The sequence below is a fragment of the Entelurus aequoreus genome, linkage group LG23 (genome assembly GCF_033978785.1).
Source record: "Entelurus aequoreus isolate RoL-2023_Sb linkage group LG23, RoL_Eaeq_v1.1, whole genome shotgun sequence".
Lineage (NCBI taxonomy): Eukaryota > Metazoa > Chordata > Actinopteri > Syngnathiformes > Syngnathidae > Entelurus > Entelurus aequoreus.
The window spans coordinates 6,272,789-6,293,647 of NC_084753.1; the positions used below are offsets into that span (position 1 = coordinate 6,272,789).

Below are 20,859 nucleotides of genomic sequence, written 5' to 3' on the forward strand. Positions count from 1 at the left end.
AGGAGAAATGCCTTTTTATGTAGCACTGTTTTTCATTAATTATGTTAAAAATAAGATATTATGCCTTGTGCACTTTAAGTGGATTTTATATATTTTAATTTAATAATTTAAAAGTGTTAATAAACAAAAAGACAAAACTTCTGTTTGTCTTGTCTTTTTTTTGCTGATCCGAAAAATTATCCGATCCGTGACTCTGATCCGAGAAACGATCCGAACCGTGAGTTTTTTGATCCGTTGCACCCCTAATACACACACACATACACATATGTATGTATGTATAGTCGAGGTTACTGTGGTTTTATCCGTTATACAGTGCTCAATACCGTGGTAGAGCGGAATATACGTTAGGTCAGGAAGAAACACAAAGGCTATTTCATCCCTACAAGCCTGTTTCGCAGGTAATTTTATAGTAAACATAATAATAAAATCCCCCGAAGAGCAGGGAAACCTGTGAAATAGGCTTGTAGGGATGAAATAGCCTATCTAAACGGGAAGATATGAACATCCCATCAGCTGGCATCCCAGTGAGAGCACACATTGTACAGTAAGTGATGTTTGTAGTTTGTACTGTATTTCTTGGTTAGCCCTTAGCAATTCTGCTGCATGATGCTTAGTGTTTCACTAAAGTTGGATCTGTGAAGCACAAAGCTTCTGAAACTTGTAGCACCTCTCTCTTAAATTCAGCCTTAAAAATATAAGGTTCTGGATCATCATTTGTCCCAAAGTAGTTTGTGTTGTCTGTGAAATCTGTCAAGATTAGCAGTAGTTGTTGAAGAAAAAACGAACGTTGATGCGTCTGTGAAATTAATACGTCGCCGTATGCTTAAAATGCCCAAAATACGTAAATATTACATGTTAATATGAATGTGAAAGTTACTAAATTACATATATATTTAAAGCATGTATGTAAAACGTTAATGGAGGCTTTTGGCTGTTTTTAGAACGCTGTACAGGCGGAATAGAGCAACTCCCATTAATTCCATTCTTAGCTGACATTTGCTCATGTTTATTTATTAGATATAATGCATAAAAAACATGTGTGCCTGTCTTGCATAAGAATTGGGAATGATAGGCTCCTTTAACATTCTTAACTTTCATACAAGCGTAAAAGATAAAACTTTGACAACCAGAGAGAGTAAAAAACACACTGAATGAAATGAATTGCTGCTATTCACTTGGGAGGCAAGTCTCTTCCTGCTAAATCTAAAAGTCAATCACTGTTTCCTGTCCATTCCATGCTACTGTTATTGTTGACTTTGTGCCAGGACAGACGTGTGTAATGCAATAACTTCTATTTTCTGTTGTTTGGGTGTCATCACATTTTCCTCCAACCCGTGTGCACCACTAGAGCCCAGAACAGGCATTACATGTGTCCCTTATGTGATATGACTGTTCAGTTTGAAGGACAGCAGTCCCAAAAAAATGTTTCCATTTAAAAAATAAATAAAATTGCATTGTGTTTTTGATTGCAACGTTGATAGAATTGGATACAAACATTTCGTGAACACACATCCTCTAAGAAACTATTTCAGTCCCATTGACTGCTATTATAACTGCTATTTTTAAACACGCTGTAATCTTGTCTTTTTGCTAAGCTTTTTCCATGAAAACCGAAATAATCTCCTTCTTGCCGATTGAAAAACAAGAAAATATTGTCCAGATGGTGCCATTCAACCTTGAGCTTAATTCTCAGAGCTTTGATGAGCGTAATGGGTTAAACTTCCATTCAAACCGCTGAAATGCAATAAAAATTTTCTTGGGCAGTTTTATATAACATGGCAGATATATATACAAAATACTTGCATGAACTCAATAAACTCAACCAAATGATTCCTGCTTTCCCTCTCTCAGTAGGCACTGTAAAAATAAATATTTTTGTCTACCGTATCAAATTCCATTTACTGACCTAATTAAAGGCTGTAATTACCCAACTTGGCAAATTATTTTTCATTTTTCCATTATAAAAAACAATTATTTTTAACAAAAAGGCCAAAATATACATTAAAAACTGTACAAAAAAATTGTAAAATATTTATATCGATATTTCTGAAGTTAAAATATTTCAAGCGTTGAAAGTTAAAAAATATATATTTTTGACTTATGACACTTTTATGAGAGGGTCCCTTTTGGATCCTAAGAATAAGAGTGCATAGTAGAGGTGGGAATAATAATAATACTGATTATTTGCGTATGTTAAATAAAGCAATACAGACTGTTCTAAAATGCGGCATTAATGCAAATTTTCTCTAAACGTTAGTTCTCGGTTCGGTTCTATCTGACAATGGGAGAACCATTAGTTAACATTCTTTAAACGTGATGATACGCTTGGTTAGCACAGACACACGGAGGAGAGAAGCGAGGACAAGCTATGCTAGCAGTGGCGCTAAGTTTGCAAGAGTGTGCTTTATACATTTCAACAGAAGGTTAACAGGAACAGCGTTACAGGAGAGAGTAGTTAGCTAAGAAGAAAAAATAAGCAAGTAGATTTAAAAGTCAGGAAGAGACTATAATACTCACCAGTGTTGGCGCTAGGAATTTTCAAAATGGGGTCCCAAAATGGGTACCCTATCAAGTCATACAAATGGGGTCCCACAGTACATTTTTGAGGTCCCACTTTTTTGTAAGCGTTTTGAAAACAAATGATAAATGTATGCATTATCCTGTTATAGCTCACATTCTATATTGTGTTTTGGAAAAAGGTTGTCATAAACGTTACTTAATTCATTAAAAAAATAATACAAAAGGAAAACACATTTTTATGCATATGTACATTTATTCAGTTATAAAGATTCATTCACTTTCTTCTTACCTTCATGGATCTAAACTTTACTGCTGACGGTATTTTTTAAATATTTATATTTAATAAGTTGTAAGTGTATCTATTTCAGTATAAAAGTGTAAAACATTTTTTGCTTCAGTCATGAAATGATGATAATGGTGTGCCAGGGCATACATGCATATGACAAATTGAATTGATTAATCTCACCTGTATGTAGATCATCATTCCTTTAAAGACCGCCACTTCTACACTTTCATGGCAAATAATGCCAACAAACTTAGAATTTTGCAAGTTAGTTTCAATGTCATTTAATACAGTGGCACTCAATGCCTCTCAGTGGTTCTTAACCTGGGTTCGATGGAACCCTAGGGGTTCGGTGAGTCGGGTTCAGGGGTTCGGCGGAGGTCAAGACACACCCGACTCATCGTGTAAATAAAAACTTCTCCCTATCGGCGTATTACGGATACGGCAACAGCAGAAGTCACACTGATTTGAAGGTGTGTAATTTGTTGTGAGTTTATGCACTGTGTTGGTTTTGTTGTTTGAACAAGGTGATGTTCATGCACGGTTCATTTTGTGCACCAGTAAAAAAAACATGGCAACACTTTAGTATGGAGAACATATTCACCATCAATTAGTTGCTTATTAACATGCAAATTAGTAACATATTGGCTCTTAACTAGTCATTATTAAGTACTTATTAATGCCTTATTCGGCATGGCCTTATTATAACCCTAACCCTGGCCCTAACCATCTAACCCTAACCCTAACCAAATAACTCTACATTAAGTCTTTGTTACTAAGAATATGTTCCCCTAGTGTCCCAAAAACTCTAAATTAAGTCTTTGTTACTTAGAATATGTTCCCCATACTAAAGTGTTACCTAAAACATATAACTTTGTCTTGAATTTGAAAAAAAAAAATGTTTTCACTAAAGAAGGGTTCGGTGAATGCGCATATGAAACTGGTGGGGTTCGATACCTCCAACAAGGTTAAAAACCACTGCTCTAGCATTTCATCTCTGGCTTGGTGATGGCCATAAGATGTGTGTTCCCCTTTAAGAATGGCGGTATGTGGGGTGAGTGACGTGTGTAAGTGAGAGGGCAAGTTAGGAGAGGGAGCATGTTCAGGAGTGTTACTTGCATGGTGGGCGTCCGCTTGGCTTTGTGGAAAACATAAATAAAGAGTTGTAACAAATCGACGGCCTCGTCATTCCGACCAAAGAGCGGAACTGTAGGGACCCAAATTGGAGGGTGTTTCTTGGTGCCTGGTGAGGCTGAATCTTTGAAAATCAGTGCACCCGGTCGTAAAGGTGTTCTTTCCATCTTCATAAGTGAGCCATTTGCTAAAGAAGTGGCTCTTGAATCCACTTCTCATTGAAGCTTCGCTTCTTGGGTTTATTGCTCGCTATGACGAAAACAACAACACCCGGGAGTCCTAACACCGGAAATGCAGTATTTGTGATCCATAAAATTTTCGGCGAATCAAAATTTAAGAAATTGTACTGGAAAGTGCATTACTTTGAAGTCGAACAATAATTAATCATTAATAATTTGTCCCGGCAAATACAAACAAAACAAAACACCGGCGGAAAGCGTCCTTTCTGATTTCAATGCATAAAAAATACACAAAAAGTGCGTTAACGGCAACACTGACTCACACAGTGCCGCCGCCAGCCGTCAACACTTCCAGCCATAGATAAGAATGAGCATATCAACGACACACATCTTAGAGCCACAAGTTTAAAAGTGTCTGAACATTCTGTGGTTTTAGAAGGTACACAAATTAAATCAAGGATGCCAACCTATGCAATGGCTGTTATTACTCCATTTTTGGCTTTACAGTAGGGCTGGGCGATATATCGATATACTCGATATATCGCGGGTTTGTCACTGTGCGATATAGAAAATGACTATATGGTGATATTGGAGTATACGTTCTCACGCAGTTGCATTTAGCTGGGGGCATTACACTACAGGCGTTTCTCACTGTTTCTTGTCTCTGCTTCTCACAGAGACTTAAAACAAGCGCACCTTCTTACATACGTCACATACTGACGCGCGTGCAACGTCACACGCCCTCGCCGAGCAGAGAGGTAGCGACATGGGTAACGTTAGCATCGGTGCTAACGGAGCGGTGCTTTTTGATTGATTGATTGAAACTTTCATTAGTAGATTGCACAGTACAGTACATATTCCGTACAATTGACCACTAAATGGTAAATAGGGATGATACTCGAAACCGGTTTTCCCGGTTGTTTGATAAGAAAAGAACCGAGTCCTCGGACTCAAATCCCTTTTTGAGAACCGGTACCCGTTATCGAGACCACTATAGTACAGAAAAAGAGTTGATTCTTTATTCGAATCCCATCCCGACCAGAAATGCTCCGTGGGACATCACAAGAATTGACGTCACGTAGCTCAGTCATTAGGCGCAGATAGCGAAAGCAGGAAAACAATGGACGGGAAAAAACGCTCCAAGGTGTAATAAAGTTCAAAACAAAAGCTATAATCCATCGAATAACTTTACTGAGAGATTTTAGCAGCGTAAAACACATGACCAACACTTTTACGACCAACCGGAAACATAGCAACCAGGCTAGCAACGCACCTCTTTTACGGCAGCTGTCGCAACCTTCTTAAAACAACCGCAGCACATACATATATATATACAACATATATCTCCCTTTTATAACTTTTGTTTTTCTTTCATTTTAAACAAAACAAAATCACACTGTATATGTGTTGTCTGTCTAATTATAAATAATGCAGACGAGGCGTGTTGGCTGAGTTCTTGACGTTTACTTTCACAGCGTGGCAACATGCAACACTTTTCGGGGCTACCACGCATGCTCGTCACTCCCGTTGCATGCTGGGTAGTGTAGTTGTTATATTCTCTAGCTCATAACATCACATCTTTCCCCCTATAAAGAAATAGTTAACTCAATAAAGTGTATTTCTTTTTTTAGCTTTAACTTTTCATTTTTTAGCATTGTAACCACATTTGCAAACAACTTTTCTCTTCATAGAATTTTCTTTCAATAAAGAAATAAAGTGCAAAAATGTCAAAGCATCATAACAAACAGTTATGTCAAATAGCAGCAGAAGTGCACTTTTTGGAGAGCTGTATTATTTTCAGTTTTGTGCCCAAGGTACTGATTTTATTTAACACTATAATATTATTTATACACCTATAGTGATCACAGAGACAGCTTGTTTTTGTGTTACTGTATATATTTGTTTCTCTGAAAAATCCCACTTAATATACTTTGGGTAACAACAGTCAATATTTATTTATTTTATTTTTTTAGGTGGGTAACAGTCAATATTTATTTATTTATTAGATTTTATTTTTTTCTTATATAATAAAAGTGAGCTTTTGTTAAACCAAATATTGTGTGTTTTTGTCTGTATACAACAACCTATCGGGACTCGATAAGAGAATCGATAAGGAATCGGTTCGATAAGAGGATTCGATAATAGGCTCGAACTCGATAATTCCTTATCAAACATCATCCCTAATGGTAACACCCGAATAAGTTTTCCAACTTGTTTAAGTCGGGGTCCACGTAAATCAATTCATGGCTAGTGGTAATACGAGAGAAAGAAGGTGCGAATCTGGTAACAAATGAAGGAAGAATTAATTCCCAAGAAAAACCGCACGGGGTCCATCGTTTGGCAGTGGTATGGCTTGAAGTGGGAAGATGTTTTACAAGTATGCGGCAAAAGCGTTGCTACAAAAAGTAGCAGCACTGCTATTTTGCAGCACCATTTGAAAAGTCACCCGCTAGGGTAGAGAATGAAGAGTGCTTGAAACTCCGCATGTCAACATCTCGGCCGGTGTCACACCCAACAAAATGCCCAAGCAACCATTTCTACAACAACACCATATTAAAAAAAAGATCTAAATCGGAAGGAGATAACGTCCGCAGGAACCTACCACATAGTGAAGGACATACACTATTTGATTTCCTATTATGCAGCTCGTTTTTATTTGACACTTATTGAAATATCTTGTGTGACATCATGCACAAAAGTGCACTTTATATGTTTTAAACTATTGTAGTGGCGTTCTGTACAAAAAGTGCACTTTAATTTAGTGTTGTTTTGATATGTCATCTTAGTGACATCATGCACAAAAGTGCACTCATAGCTTGTTTTAAAATGTCTCTGACAATCTTGCACTTTCTGTTTTGGAAATGACATGAATGTTTGTGCCACTGCTTAATAACTGTTTAATAAATACACTTTTGCTAAATTGACTTAGTTGTGGTTTCCCTCTCTGCATGAAAGTTTAAAATGAGCATGTATTAATGCAGTATGAAGAAGAATGTTTTAATGTAGACACATAGAATCATCATACTGCTGTGATTATATGCATCAAGTGTTCATTCAAGGCTAAGGCAAAATATCCAGATATATATCGTGTATTGTGACATGGCCTAAAAATATCCAGATATTACCGTATTTTTCAGACTATCAGTCGCAGTTTTTTTTCATAGTTTGGCCGGGGGTGCGACTTATACTCAGGAGCGACTTATGTGTGAAATTATTAACACATTAGTGTAAAATATCAAATAATATTATTTAGCTCATTCACGTAAGAGACTAGACGTATAAGATTTCATGGGATTTAGCGATTAGGAGTGACAGATTGTTTTGTAAACGTATAGCATGTTCTATATGTTATAGTTATTTGAATGACTCTTACCATAATATGTTACGTTAACATACCAGTTGGTTATTTATGCCTCATATAACGTACACTTATTCAGTCTGTTGTTCACTATTCTTTATTTATTTTAAATTGCCTTTCAAATGTCTATTCTTGGTGTTGGCTTTTATCAAATAAATTTCCCCAAAAAATGCGACTTATACTCCAGTGCGACTTATATATGTTTTTTTCCTTCTTTATTATGCATTTTCGGCCGGTGCGACTTATACTCCGGAGCGACTTATACTCCGAAAAGTACGGTAATAAAAGGCCATATCGCCCAGCCCTACTTTACAGATATATTTATCCTGGAAATCGGTTTTCCATTGTATTTTTGTGCAGGCCAGGCAGCAATAAAACATTGCAAAGCACTGGTTTTGGATGCCTCACACATGTGCACAAAAACTAATAAAAACCTAGTGGTTAGAGCAGGGGTCACCAACCTTTTTGAAACTACTTCTTGGGTACTGATTAATGCGAAGGGCTACCTGTTTGATACACACTTAAATAAATTGCCAGAAATAGCCAATTTGCTCAATTTACCTTTAACTCTTATGTTATTATTAATAATTATGATATTTATCTTTGTGGAAACATTGATCATCTTAATGATTTCTCACAATATATATATATATATATATATATAGAAACAGATAAATACAATATGCAAAACTTTATTTTTATATTTTCTCTAAGTGCACATTTTTCAAATTGAACATTTTCAAATGACCACTTCTAAGACAGTCTTGTGAAATCACAATATCCCATTTTAACTAGCTAGCCACTAACATTTTTTAACAAATCCTGAATTACTTTGCACCATGTTTGTACAAATAATAACTCATGTAAAATACAAAAGTCAACTCTCAAATTTTTAAATAAATCATGTCACACTTTGAACTGGACACCAAATCTGTTATCTGTTTCTTTGTCAGTTAGTGAAGACCAAGTCTTTAAAATATTTTCTTGGATTTTCAAATCCTATTTGAGTTTTGTCTCTCTTAGAATTAAAAATGTTGAGCAAATCGAGACCAGCTTGCTAGTAAATAAATACAATTTAAAAAATAGAGGCAGCTCACTGGTAAGTGCTGCTATTTGAGCTATTTTTAGAACAGGCCAGCGGGCTACTCATCTGGTCCTTACGGGCAACCTGGTGCCCGCGGGCACAGCGTTGGTGACCCCTGGGTTAGAGTGTCCGCCCTGAGATCGGTAGGATGTGTGTTCTAAAAATCCCGGCCGAGTCATACCAAAGACTATAAAAATGGGACCCATTGCCTCCCTGCTTGGCACTCAGCATCAATGGTTGGAATTGGGGTTTAAATCATCAAAAATTATTACCGGGCGCGGCCACCGCTGCTGCCCACTGCTCCGCTCACCTCCCAGGTGATGGGTCAAATACAGAGAATAATTTCGCCACACCTAGTGTGTGTGTGTGACTATCATTGGTACTTTAAAGGCCTACTGAAACCCACTACTAGCGACCACGCAGTCTGATAGTTTATATATCAATGATGAAATCTTAACATTGCAACACATGCCAATACGGCCGGGTTAACTTATAAAGTGCTATTTTAAATTTCCCGCTAAACTTCCGGTTGAAAACTCCTTTGGAGGATGACCTATGCGCGTGACGTAGCCAGTGAAACAGAGGTATGGCTCCCCCATTGAAGCCAATACAAACTAGCTCTGTTTTCATCTCATTATTCCACAGTATTCTGGACATCTGCGTTGGTGAATCTGTTGCAATTTGTTCATTGCATTATGGAGAAAGAAGCTGAGCAAGCAAAGAAGAAAGTTGTCGGTGCGAAGCGGAGTATTTTGCGAGGGAAGTCAGCAACACAACACAGCCGGCGTTTCATTGTTTACATTCCCGAAAGATGCAGTCAAGATCGAAGAACTCGGACAACAGAGACTCTTACCAGGAGGACTTTGACTTCGATACATAGACGCCTGTAGAGAACTGGGACAACACAGACTCTTACCAAGGTTACTTTGATTTGGATACACAGACGCAGACGAGGTACCGTGAGTACACAGTTGCGCTTCCAAACATTTGATCGCTTGCCCGTACGTGCGTGTCACGTACGTGCGTGTCACGTACGTGCGTGTCACGTACGTGCGTGTCACGTACGTGCGTGTCACGTACGTGCGTGTTTTTATGCGGGATTAATTTGTGGCATATTAAATATAAGCCTGGTTGTGTTGTGGCTAATAGAGTATATATATGTCTTGTGTTTATTTACTGTTGTAGTCATTCCCAGCTGAATATCAGGTCACCCCCGGCTCTCACAGCATCTTCCCTATCTGAATCGCTTCCACTCCCCACTAGTCCTTCACTTGCACTTTCCTCATCCACAAATCTTTCATCCTCGCTCAAATTAATGGGGAAATCGTCGCTTTCTCGGTCCGAATCGCTCTCACTTCTGGCCGCCATCACTGTAAACAATAGGGAACTTTGCGGAAATGTTCAACTGACTACGTCACGCTACTTCCGGTAGGGGCAAGGCTTTTTTTTTGTCAGATACCAAAAGTTGCGATCTTTATCGTCGATGTTCTCTACTAAATCATTTCAGCAAAAATATGGCAATATCGCGAAATGATCAAGTATGACACATAGAATAGATCTGCTATCCCCGTTTAAATAAAAAAAATGTCATTTCAGTAGGCCTTTAACTTAACTTTAACATAGCAGAATCTGTATGCAAAAAAAACAAAACCACTTGGTTATAAAGATATTTGTCCTACAGGCCAACAAGAAAGCTACTTACAATGAGTCACATGGTTACATGCGAGGAAATACGTAAGATGGCACAGGAAGAGTTGTGGGAAGCTATAAAGCCATTGAAAGAGGAGATGAGCACTGTGGAGAGGATGTTGATTAGGATATCGGGAAGTGGAGAGTGCTGCAAAACCGACAACAGGGATGAAATTAAACTTCCTGTCTGTGTCCATATGATACATAAATGAATCATCATCACAGTGAAAGCATCTTTTAAATCTATTGCCCCACTGCAGAGGCGTTCTTATTGTAAACGCTCAAGGCACAGATTTTAATCCAGGGTGGGTGGCAGAGAACATGGTTGGCATAATGCCATGAACACACACACATGCCAATCACGTTGACACAAGGCCAATCTGACACATTCTGGATCCCAATCAGTCCGGTGTTGATGAAATAGGCTAGGAGCACACAGCAAAATGTTTGTTTTTTCCCCCACCAGTAAATCCGCTCAAGATGGGACAATATTTACACCACTGAATCAAACTTTCAAAGAAGAAGCATGTCTTGTCAAAATAGGAATCTTAGACACGTAAAAACCAAACATGCTTGGTTACAGGCTGTATCTACTCCACATCATACTATGACAGTGTTGACCACATGACATCCAACAGCACACATGATAAAAAAGGCATGAAATTTAAACATAATTGAGGGTAAATCTCTTCAAAGTGGTGTCCTCTTCAAAGCTAATCATTGGAATAGTATGGTCCTTGTGAGAGGAACGACGGTCCAGGGAATGACGGTCCAATGACATGACGCTCAATGAAATGTGTAAAGACAAATGCAGACAAACTGGCTGCATGCCGCACGCTTTCAATCGCTCACATGCTGACACGGGCGAGAACACACAAGCACAACAATGGTTATTCATCTTACCATACATGGAAAGTGACGCTGGAGCCGCACGCTTGCAGATGCTTCCTTTCAGCAGGTTCAGTCACTCATACACAGCTTTGGTGCCAAGAGCACTAAATATGCGCGCTCACACACACGCACACGCACGCACGCACACACACACACACACACACACTGACGGATTAATGCCTGCACGTGCTTGGAGCTAGAAGGCATATGAATGCGCACAGTGATTGGTGCAGCGGCTGCAATGATGCAATAAAATTCATACACACTTTCCCCTCTGTTGTGCTCTTTCTCTCACACACACAAACACACACACGCGCACGCGCACAAAGGCATTTGCACGCAAAAGGGGGCTGAGAGGCAACGTCACAGAGAAGCGTGCCGAGATGACCTTGGATTCTCCCCTTTCCAAAACTGCTAGTGCAGATTTACCATGCAGCAACACTCGGCGCACATTCTCACACATGCCACCCTTTTATCCAACTTGCACAAAGAGAGAGTGATAGAAGGCAGTTATATTGGAATAGAACAACAGAGGACCTCCCACCCACGCAACCTTGTCTCCTTCTCTCCACCCCCTGCTAGCATCAAGCCTTGCCTTTGTCGTGCTTCTTCCTTAACTTTCGCTTTTTTCCCCTTGTTTCCGAAATGTTTGTCACTTTGGTCGTGTGCTTTTAATGCTGATAAGTTGCAAACACTAACCTACATTACATCATCACCAGTTTTTTCTATTTTTAAAAGATACAATGGCACGTAGGTTTTCATCCGCCCCAGCCTTAGTTGAAAATGTTCACTAGAAATATGACTTGTTTTTTTATTACCGTATTTTCCGGACCATAGGGCGCACCGGATTAAAAGGTGCACTGCCGATAAATGGTATATTTTCGATCTTTTTTCATATGTAAGGCGCACCGGAAGATAGGTCGCATTAAAGGAGTCATATTATTCTTTTTTGTTTTCTAAATGTAAAATACTTCCTTGTGGTCTACATAACATGTAATGGTGGTTCTTTGGTCAAAATGTTGCATAGATGATGTTTTACACATCATCTTCAAGTCGCTTCCTGACAGTCGCTTCAGGATGCGCCGTTTTGTGGGCGGTCCTATTTATGTGGCTCACCTTCGACAGCGTCTTCTCCCCGTCATCTTTGTTGTAGCGGTGTAGCGTGCAAGGACGGGAGTGGAAGAAGTGTCAAAAGATGGCGCTAACTGTTTTAATGACATTCAGACTTTACTTCAATCAATAACGGAGCAGCATCTCCTCATCCGGAAACAACAACAAGGCCGGAAATGTGTCCCGTGAAAAGCTGTCCGACCGGAACTTTCTAATAACTAAAGTTCCTTGGGTGAATAATGTAAACTCACTATACCGGTATGTTTTAGCGCTTTCATGGCGAGTTTACTGACAGATATAAGTAAAAACTTTACACTACTTTATATTAGAAATGGCAACCGCGGAGGATGAATGTCCCATAACAAGAAGATAGAGAAAAAGAAGAAGCTTATCAACTACGGTCTCGGCACGGACTACAAAGACTGACGCGTGCAATTTTTCAGGATTTATGCAGATCCCAAATACAGATCAGCAGGTACCAGAAGGTAAGAAAAGTTGATTTTGCATTATATTGTGAAACAAAACGCCAGATAATATGTCCTACCTTATACACACACCATAATAATACTCCTATGTTGAAGCACAGTACAATCCATCAAGTGGTGTGGCTTCATAGCTTACCAAAGTCCTACTAAAACATTATGATAGATTTTTGGGCGCCATGTGTAATGTTGTATATTTTCAATGAACATATAACATGTTGGTGGTTTACTTAAGCACAGAAAAAAAATAAGAGTAATAATTATGAAATGTCCAAAATAATAACATTTTACTAGTAAACTCAAACAATGTACATACTAACACACATTTGCAGTCATACATAAAAACATAGTGCTATCTTAAGGCCAAATGCAACCCTCTATAACAGTGGTCCTCAATCTTTTTGTAACTGCGGACTGTGGATGGTACTTTTATCGTCTTTTTTCATAAAATCCTGCACTCGTCCACCATTCTTGATAACCTCTCAAGGAACTCTGAAGAAACATTTAACCTTTTTGCAATTTAAACGGTTCATACAGCCAAAAACAAGGCAAGCGTAAGGCATTTTTCTTCGAGAAAGGCTAAATAGCGCCTAGTACCCATTGAGAACATGACTTCATTTTGAATCCAAGCAATTGAGCAAAGTACTAATTTGGGTATTGTTAAGGACTTTTTTTCCCATCTTATTTAGGTTCCGGAGGGAAGAGTACCAGGGAGCGAAGGCGGAGGAGAATGTGTGTGCGCTCGGCACACGCGTCAAGTCAACTTTCAGTTTCAATCTCCGCCAAGGCGATGGCAACCAAGGAGGACAAAAGCGTGTGAGGAGGGTGTCCATTTTAGAGATGGCTCCAAACTTTAAAGGACTCTGTTCATTACCTCCAGAGCTGGTGTTACTATTGTTTGTACTTACCTCTTTTTGCGGAATATATTGTTAACCATCAATTCTAGCCACCTCCTATCATTTTAGAATAGAATAAAAGGATCTGGGTAACTCTTACCTTTTAAAAGGGTGGGTCTCAACAGTATCGATCCGATACTAAGTAGTTAGAGAGGCGGTATTGGCCATACCAATGCTGATGCTTTTAATTTTAAAGATAGTTTGATGATTTATTTTTTGATCACAATTATCATCAGACAAAATCACAGGATGGCGGTGTAACAATATCAACATTTTTAAGTTATTCCTAATAATGGGTGGGATTGAAATAATTTGAATAACAAAAGCAACAAAATATTTTTTGATAGTAAAAAATGTCGATCTAACCACTGTGGTGTCAACCTGATATTATACTACTTGGTATTGTTACTGTTGATATTTGTATCGATCCGTCCACCTGGGTTGTACATGCAAAAGCTCTGGCTTAGCTGTTAACATATCCTCCTAAGGCAGAGCTGGGCAAATATTTTGACTCCGGGGCCACATTGAGAGAAAAACTGTGTCTGGGGGGCCAATGTGTATGTGTGTATAAATGATATATACACATTTAGCCGTAAAAATATGCTGTACAGTATGTGTGTTTGGGTCCCTTTTTTTCCAGAAACACTAATACCAAAAGTCACAATGTCCGATAGAATTCTAAAAATAGACCACTTCAAAAAACGGAATGGAATTTTACAGTTTTTTACTGAATGGGACACCCAAAATGTACATTAAAATAAAGAAACTGGGATTTACAATATTAACTATGAACAATAAAACACTGAATATTAACAACATATGAACATCGCTTTTACCATCAAGCAAAACACAACAAAAATGTAAAACAGCAAAATATGAATGCAAAGGGTAATAAACACCTACAATATGATATATTATCACTTTTATGCGGAACTTTGTTGTAAAAATGTGCTTCCGCATCTGTTCCTGACACAGGCGTTTGGGGCTGGCTGCTCTAAAAACAAACCCTGGCCACTCTGCTTCGTTCCTGGTCTGAGCTGCTGAGACGTAGATTACAGTAATAACTTGTATAACACTCAAAAGCACAGATTTCAACCATTGAAATTCGTTCTATAGTTCAAGACTTACGGTCATTTAAAAACAGTACAGCACATCATAATGGCGGCTACAGTTTTGATGTTAATTTATTTGATTAATTTAGCCTTTATTTAACCAGGTATAATCCCATTGAGATCAAAGATCTCTTTTCCAAGGGAGACCTGGCCAAGAGGGCAGCAGCAAGGTTACATTAAAAACAGTAAACAACACATAAAACATCAAATTTACAACATTAAAACTTGCTCACGTAGCACATGTGCATACAGACAAGGTACACTACCGTTCAAAAGTTTGGGGTCACCCAAACAATATTGTGGAATAGCCTTCATTTCTAAGAACAAGAATAGACTGTCGAGTTTCAGATGAAAGTTCTCTTTTTCTGGCCATTTTGAGCGTTTAATTGACCCCACAAATGTGATGCTCCAGAAACTCAATCTGCTCAAAGGAAGGTCAGTTTTGTAGCTTCTGTAACGAGCTAAACTGTTTTCAGATGTGTGAACATGATTGCACAAGGGTTTTCTAATCATCAATTAGCCTTCTGAGCCAATGAGCAAACACATTGTACCATTAGAACACTGGAGTGATAGTTGCTGGAAATGGGCCTCTATACACCTATGTAGATATTGCACCAAAAACCAGACATTTGCAGCTAGAATAGTCATTTACCACATTAGCAATGTATAGAGTGTATTTCTTTCAAGTTAAGACTAGTTTAAAGTTATCTTCATTGAAAAGTACAGTGCTTTTCCTTCACAAATAAGGACATTTCAATGTGACCCCAAACTTTTGAACGGTAGTGTAGACTGCAATACTTTCACAAAAGCTTTAAACTCATTTAATGTAACAAGGGTTTGAAGTTGAAGATTCGATTGTAGGTTATTCCAAGCCTTCGGTGCTGAAAACCTAAATGCTTTCTTGTCCAGTTCAGTTCTTACTTTGGGGACGACAAATTGCAGAACATTCATTGAACGAAGATTGTGACTTCCTTGTTTCTTTGTTAAAAGACAAGACAGATAAGATGGAGTGATACCCAAAATGGTTTTGTAGATGAACACATAGCAATGATTGAAGCGTCGAGCACATAAATGTGTCCAGTTAACCATTGAGTATAACACACAATGTTAGAGGTCTAAAAAATTATGTCGAACATCCGGCGGGCCGGATTGAAAATCTTAGTGGGCCGTATTTTGCCCAGGTCTGTCCTAAGGGGTGTAGTGTAGCATGGTTAGCTATTCCTCATAATCCAAAGATGATACTTGTTATAAAGTGAAGAAGTGGCTTTGCACTGTGGAGGGACATTAGCCGCTAGCGAGGACCCTACATTGTGTTGACGAAGTGTCGCATTTGCGGGACACAGCTAAAATGTGTAATCAACATGCATTATCACGATAGTATTAAAATCCCTATCGTTGGACACATTTCAATCATTTGTATCGTATATCTATCGTGCAACCCTAGTATGACTACATATAGGGCTGGGCGATATATCGAGTTTGTAAGATACAGTATATCGATACATTTTTAAACAAGATATAAATTAAGAAAATATCATACTATCGATATAATTTATTTCACGTTGAAATGACCAAACACCGCTTATTTGTTGTGTTCCTTGTTCCACCCCCGCTTCCCATTCCCTCGGCTACTAAACCCCGTCCCTCCCTCCTTCCAAGACGTGCTTGCACGTATAAGAACATCCATGATTGGTTGGTTGTTTACTCTGATGAGTCACGATTGGTTGAGATTAGAGCAAATGATTAGGGACAGGCCAATCAGAGGCAAGATCGGGCGGGTCATGGAACCAGGAAGGGAAATCACAACAGACATCCCAAATGACGACCAGAGAGTCGTAGAAGTGAAGAGGGAATATTCAATATTATTTAATATATTTATATATTAAAAAAAACTAGTGGAAGATAGCAGAGGGATTCTCTTCTTTAGATTTTTCTTTTAGTGATGTAGACCACGTCCAGGAAACCTGCAGTGTGTCTACTTGGCCACATTTGGACTAATGTATGTCTGGATAAAACATTCATTTGAGTTGTTTACCATGTAAGCCCAAATCAAAACTGTTCTCCGGTTGCCGAGCCGGGCATATTTCACACGAGAAATGCTGCCAAAATGTATGCCGAAGTGAAAAAGATCATAGCCGCACAATTAAGTCAAATCACTAACTTGGCGCTGACCAGAACCGTACGTGTGTGACACGTCCACTACATCGTCGACTGGGAATTAAAAAGCGCCTTCCTGCAAATGTATTTTTTTATCTGAGTTTGCACAGCTATGTTATTTATTTTACGTAGAAAGAATATTTTTCTATTTTATTTATGTTATGTAATTCCATGCTACTTAAACAGTTTATTTTCTGTCCTGTCAATACTAGGGACGGCCAATAAATGCTTTAAAATGTAATATCGGAAATTATCGGTATCGGTTTCAAAAAGTTTAAATTTATGACTTTTTAAAACGCCGCTGTGTAGCACTGCCTTTGCGTGCCGGCCCAGTCACATAATATCTGCGGCTTTTCACACACTAGTGAATGCAATGCATACTTGGTCAACAGCCATACAGGTCACACTGAGGGTGTCCGTATAAACAACTTTAACACTGTTACAAATATGTGCCACACTGTGAACCCACACCAAACAAGAATGACAAACACATTTCGGGAGAACATCCGCACCGTAACACAACAGAACAAATACCCAGAACCCCTTGCAGCACTAACTCTTCTGGGACGCTACAATATACACCCCCCGCTAACTCCTACCCCAAAACCCCGCCCACCTCAACCTCCTCATGCTCTCTCAGGGAGAGCATGTCCCAAATTCCAAGCTGCTGTTTTGAGGCATGTTAAAAAAATAATGCACTTTGTGACTTCAATAATAAATATGGCAGTGCCATGTTGGCATTTTTTTTCCATAACTTGAGTTGATTTATTTTGGAAAACCTTGTTACATTGTTTAATGCATCCAGCGGGGCATCACAACAAAATTAGGCATAATAATGTGTTCATTCCACGACTGTATATATCGGCATCGGTTGATATCGGAATCTGTAATTAAGAGGTGGACATTTTTGGAATATCGGCAAAAAAGCCATTATCGGACTTCTCTAGTTAATACCCATCTTGACTAACTGGGTTAATAAACGTGCCACTGACTGTTTAAAGTACAGTTGTCATTCACTTCAATTTCACTGAATCATACTCAAAAATGAATATCTTTATATGTATACTTTCATTGGAAAATATATCGAGTTGTATATCGAATATCGAGTTGAAGTAAAAAATATATGGAGATCAGTGTTTCCCATAAACTGCCAAGATACCTGTGGCGGTGGGGGCGTGGCTATAGGCGTGGTCACCATGACATCATCGAGCAATTTGCATAATTTACTACAATGATATGATTTTCTCTAAAAAGGCTCAAAAAATGTATACTTACTAATTAATAATAACAGTTTTGTTTTAAATGTCCATCCATCCATCCATTTTACAATATAATTACAACACTTTATGTACATATTTATATACAGATTTGAACAATAAGTTATTCACTAAAATATATTTATTAATTGTGGTTCTTACAAAAAATATATCTTATAAAATATAAGAGCTAAAATGTCTCTTAAAGCTCTGCCCCTTTTATTAGTGCATACTAAATAATTTAACTTTAGCCTACTACTACAACCATATTATTTACCAGCAACATAAAGTGAAACAGAGGCAGAGGTGTCCTGCCACAGTCAGTAACAAATAAACAGAAAACAGTAGTGGTCAAATACAAATAAGACAACAAGAGAAGTATCCTACACTTCTCTTTTGTAACGTAAATCTGAACAGCCTATATGCGCATCTACATCAACTATATGATTTGCCTGAGAAGGTGGACAGGACAAAAAAAACAAACAAAAAAAATTATATGTGGCGGACGTAATTATTTCGTGGGGGGCCGCCACAAATAAATGAATGTGTGGGAAACACTGGAGATATACTTTTTCGTCCTTATCGACCAGCCCTAACTACATATCTTGCTGACTCATTCATGTGGGATATGTGAATCCAGAGTTATGGTACGGCTTCAAAACAGAAGCACCGTTGTCACTTACCCTTGCCAACACGATGATCCAGAAGGGTGCGACAATCCAGTGCCAGCCTCTGGGAGGCCGGGACTTCGGACACAGGCATGTGCATGACAGCGAAACAAATGCACAACGCAAAAGTATGAAACGCAGACAACACCGAGCCTTCTCGCCGTATCCACAAAAGTCCAGAAAAATGCAACAATTTATTAAACAAGTATCCACTGATGCAATCCAACCAGGACGGAAAAAATCAGACGCTCCCAACGACAACCTTAGTAAGTGTCCCCGTCTTAAAGCACCTAAGTCATTAATATGTCTGCATGGACAGGATCATCCTATGAATCGGAGAGATTAGCGATGAGTCCAACAGCTCTTCGCCGTGTGACAAAACATCTCACTGACACAATGGGCCTCTATCCAACCGGAGACTCACTCTCTGGACCAGCGAGAGACAAAAGACAGAGGGGTGCTCAAACCCACAGACAAGCAAAGCTAAGGAGGCACCCATTAAATCAGTGGGTTTGGCATTCAAACAACGTTGGCCATGAAGATGTGACAATCCAGGCAAAATGGCAAATTATTACTGCTGCAAATAAAATTGAAAAAAAGGTAACAATTTTCTTCTGCAAACAAATATCAGTTAAAAATGCAACTTATTGTTGCGGACCGTGATGGAGAGCAGGTGCTATGGTTTAGTTTTGACATTGCTGACCTGCCATGTTGGATGTTTGCCACTAGGTGGCGGGGCTCTTCCGGTGTCACAGAGGGCGGGGAGGGGAGTGACACTGAGCCGCCGAACTGACGCTTCCCCGGGACTTCTCCGAGCAGGAAAACCGCAGGATCTCCTCGGGCCCGTGGATGTCAGCACGCTAACATTAGCCGACGTCTTCCTCGTACAGTCTGTATAAAACACATGTGGAACATAACATAATAATATTATTGCGTGGTCCAACAACGTGACACATTATGACGTTAATTCCACTTTAAGACCACCGGGTAAGTATTACGATTTAGACCGTTTCGGTGACCATTCATTTTAGCTAACGTATACATGCTTAGCCATAAGTTGACATCTTAACAGTTTTGTTTACTTTTCTATAATTTGGGTAGCGTTCATGAGCTTGCAACAGCAGCTAATCGTGTTATTAAATAATATCTATAGGAAAACCTGACATTAACCTATGTAACTAACCTAGCTAACGTTAGCTGACTACTAAACTATCACAACTAGCAGCCACAGTCACAACTTACTCACCATTAAATTAACAGCCTTAGCATGTATTCCACAACAAAGTCGTTGAGATTGTGCCTTTACCAGGACATCATGAATAAAGTTAAGGCAGCGATATAATTGCACTTTTACAAGCTGCACTACTAAACATGAGTCAACACACGTCGTGACAGAAACAATGCTTTAAACACAAAAGCGCCTCACCTGCGTGGCATTACTCAAATAAAATATTAGCCATTTTTTTGGGAAAAAAAAGCCCAATAATTAATTCCCAAATGATAAACTTGTACTTGCATCCATTTTCTACAGCTTGTCATACAGTACAGCCTAAATGTGCGTGGGTTTGTTTCTTTTTCCAATCAAAATAGTCAGCTGGAGAATGCCGTCTATTTTTCTACCACTTGGTGGCAGAAGTGAGTCAGGAAGCTGTCAATGGAGGTAACAATAATATAATTATATATTACTACTAGGGGTGTGGGGAAAAATCGATTCGAATTCGAATCGTGATTCTCTCGTTGTGCGATTCAAAATCGATTCTCATTTTTAAAAAATCTATTTATTTTTTAATTAATCAATCCAACAAAACAATACACAGCAATACCATAACAATGCAATCCAATTCCAAAAGCAAAGCCGACCCAGCAACACTCAGAACTGCAATAAACAGAGCAATTGAGAGGAGACACAAACACGACACAGAACAAACCAAAAGTAGTGAAACAAAAATGAATATTATCAACAACAGTATCAATATTAGTTACAATTTCAACATAGCAGTGATTAAAAATCCCTCATTGACATTATCATTAGACATTTAT

At 38.7% G+C, this 20,859-nt stretch overlaps 1 protein-coding gene across 1 annotated transcript in view; it reads right to left on the bottom strand.

Annotated features, from left to right (window-relative positions):
* The window catches only part of LOC133640520 (protein EFR3 homolog B), a 96,518-nt gene extending 77,447 nt beyond the window's left edge, over nt 1-19,071 (bottom strand). Inside the window, exon 1 of the mRNA XM_062033987.1 lies at nt 18,835-19,071. Within this exon, the coding sequence (XP_061889971.1) occupies nt 18,835-18,919 (85 nt within the window). The 5' untranslated portion in view covers nt 18,920-19,071. The remainder of the gene's footprint in view (nt 1-18,834) is intronic.
* Nucleotides 19,072-20,859: the final 1,788 nt, after the last annotated feature.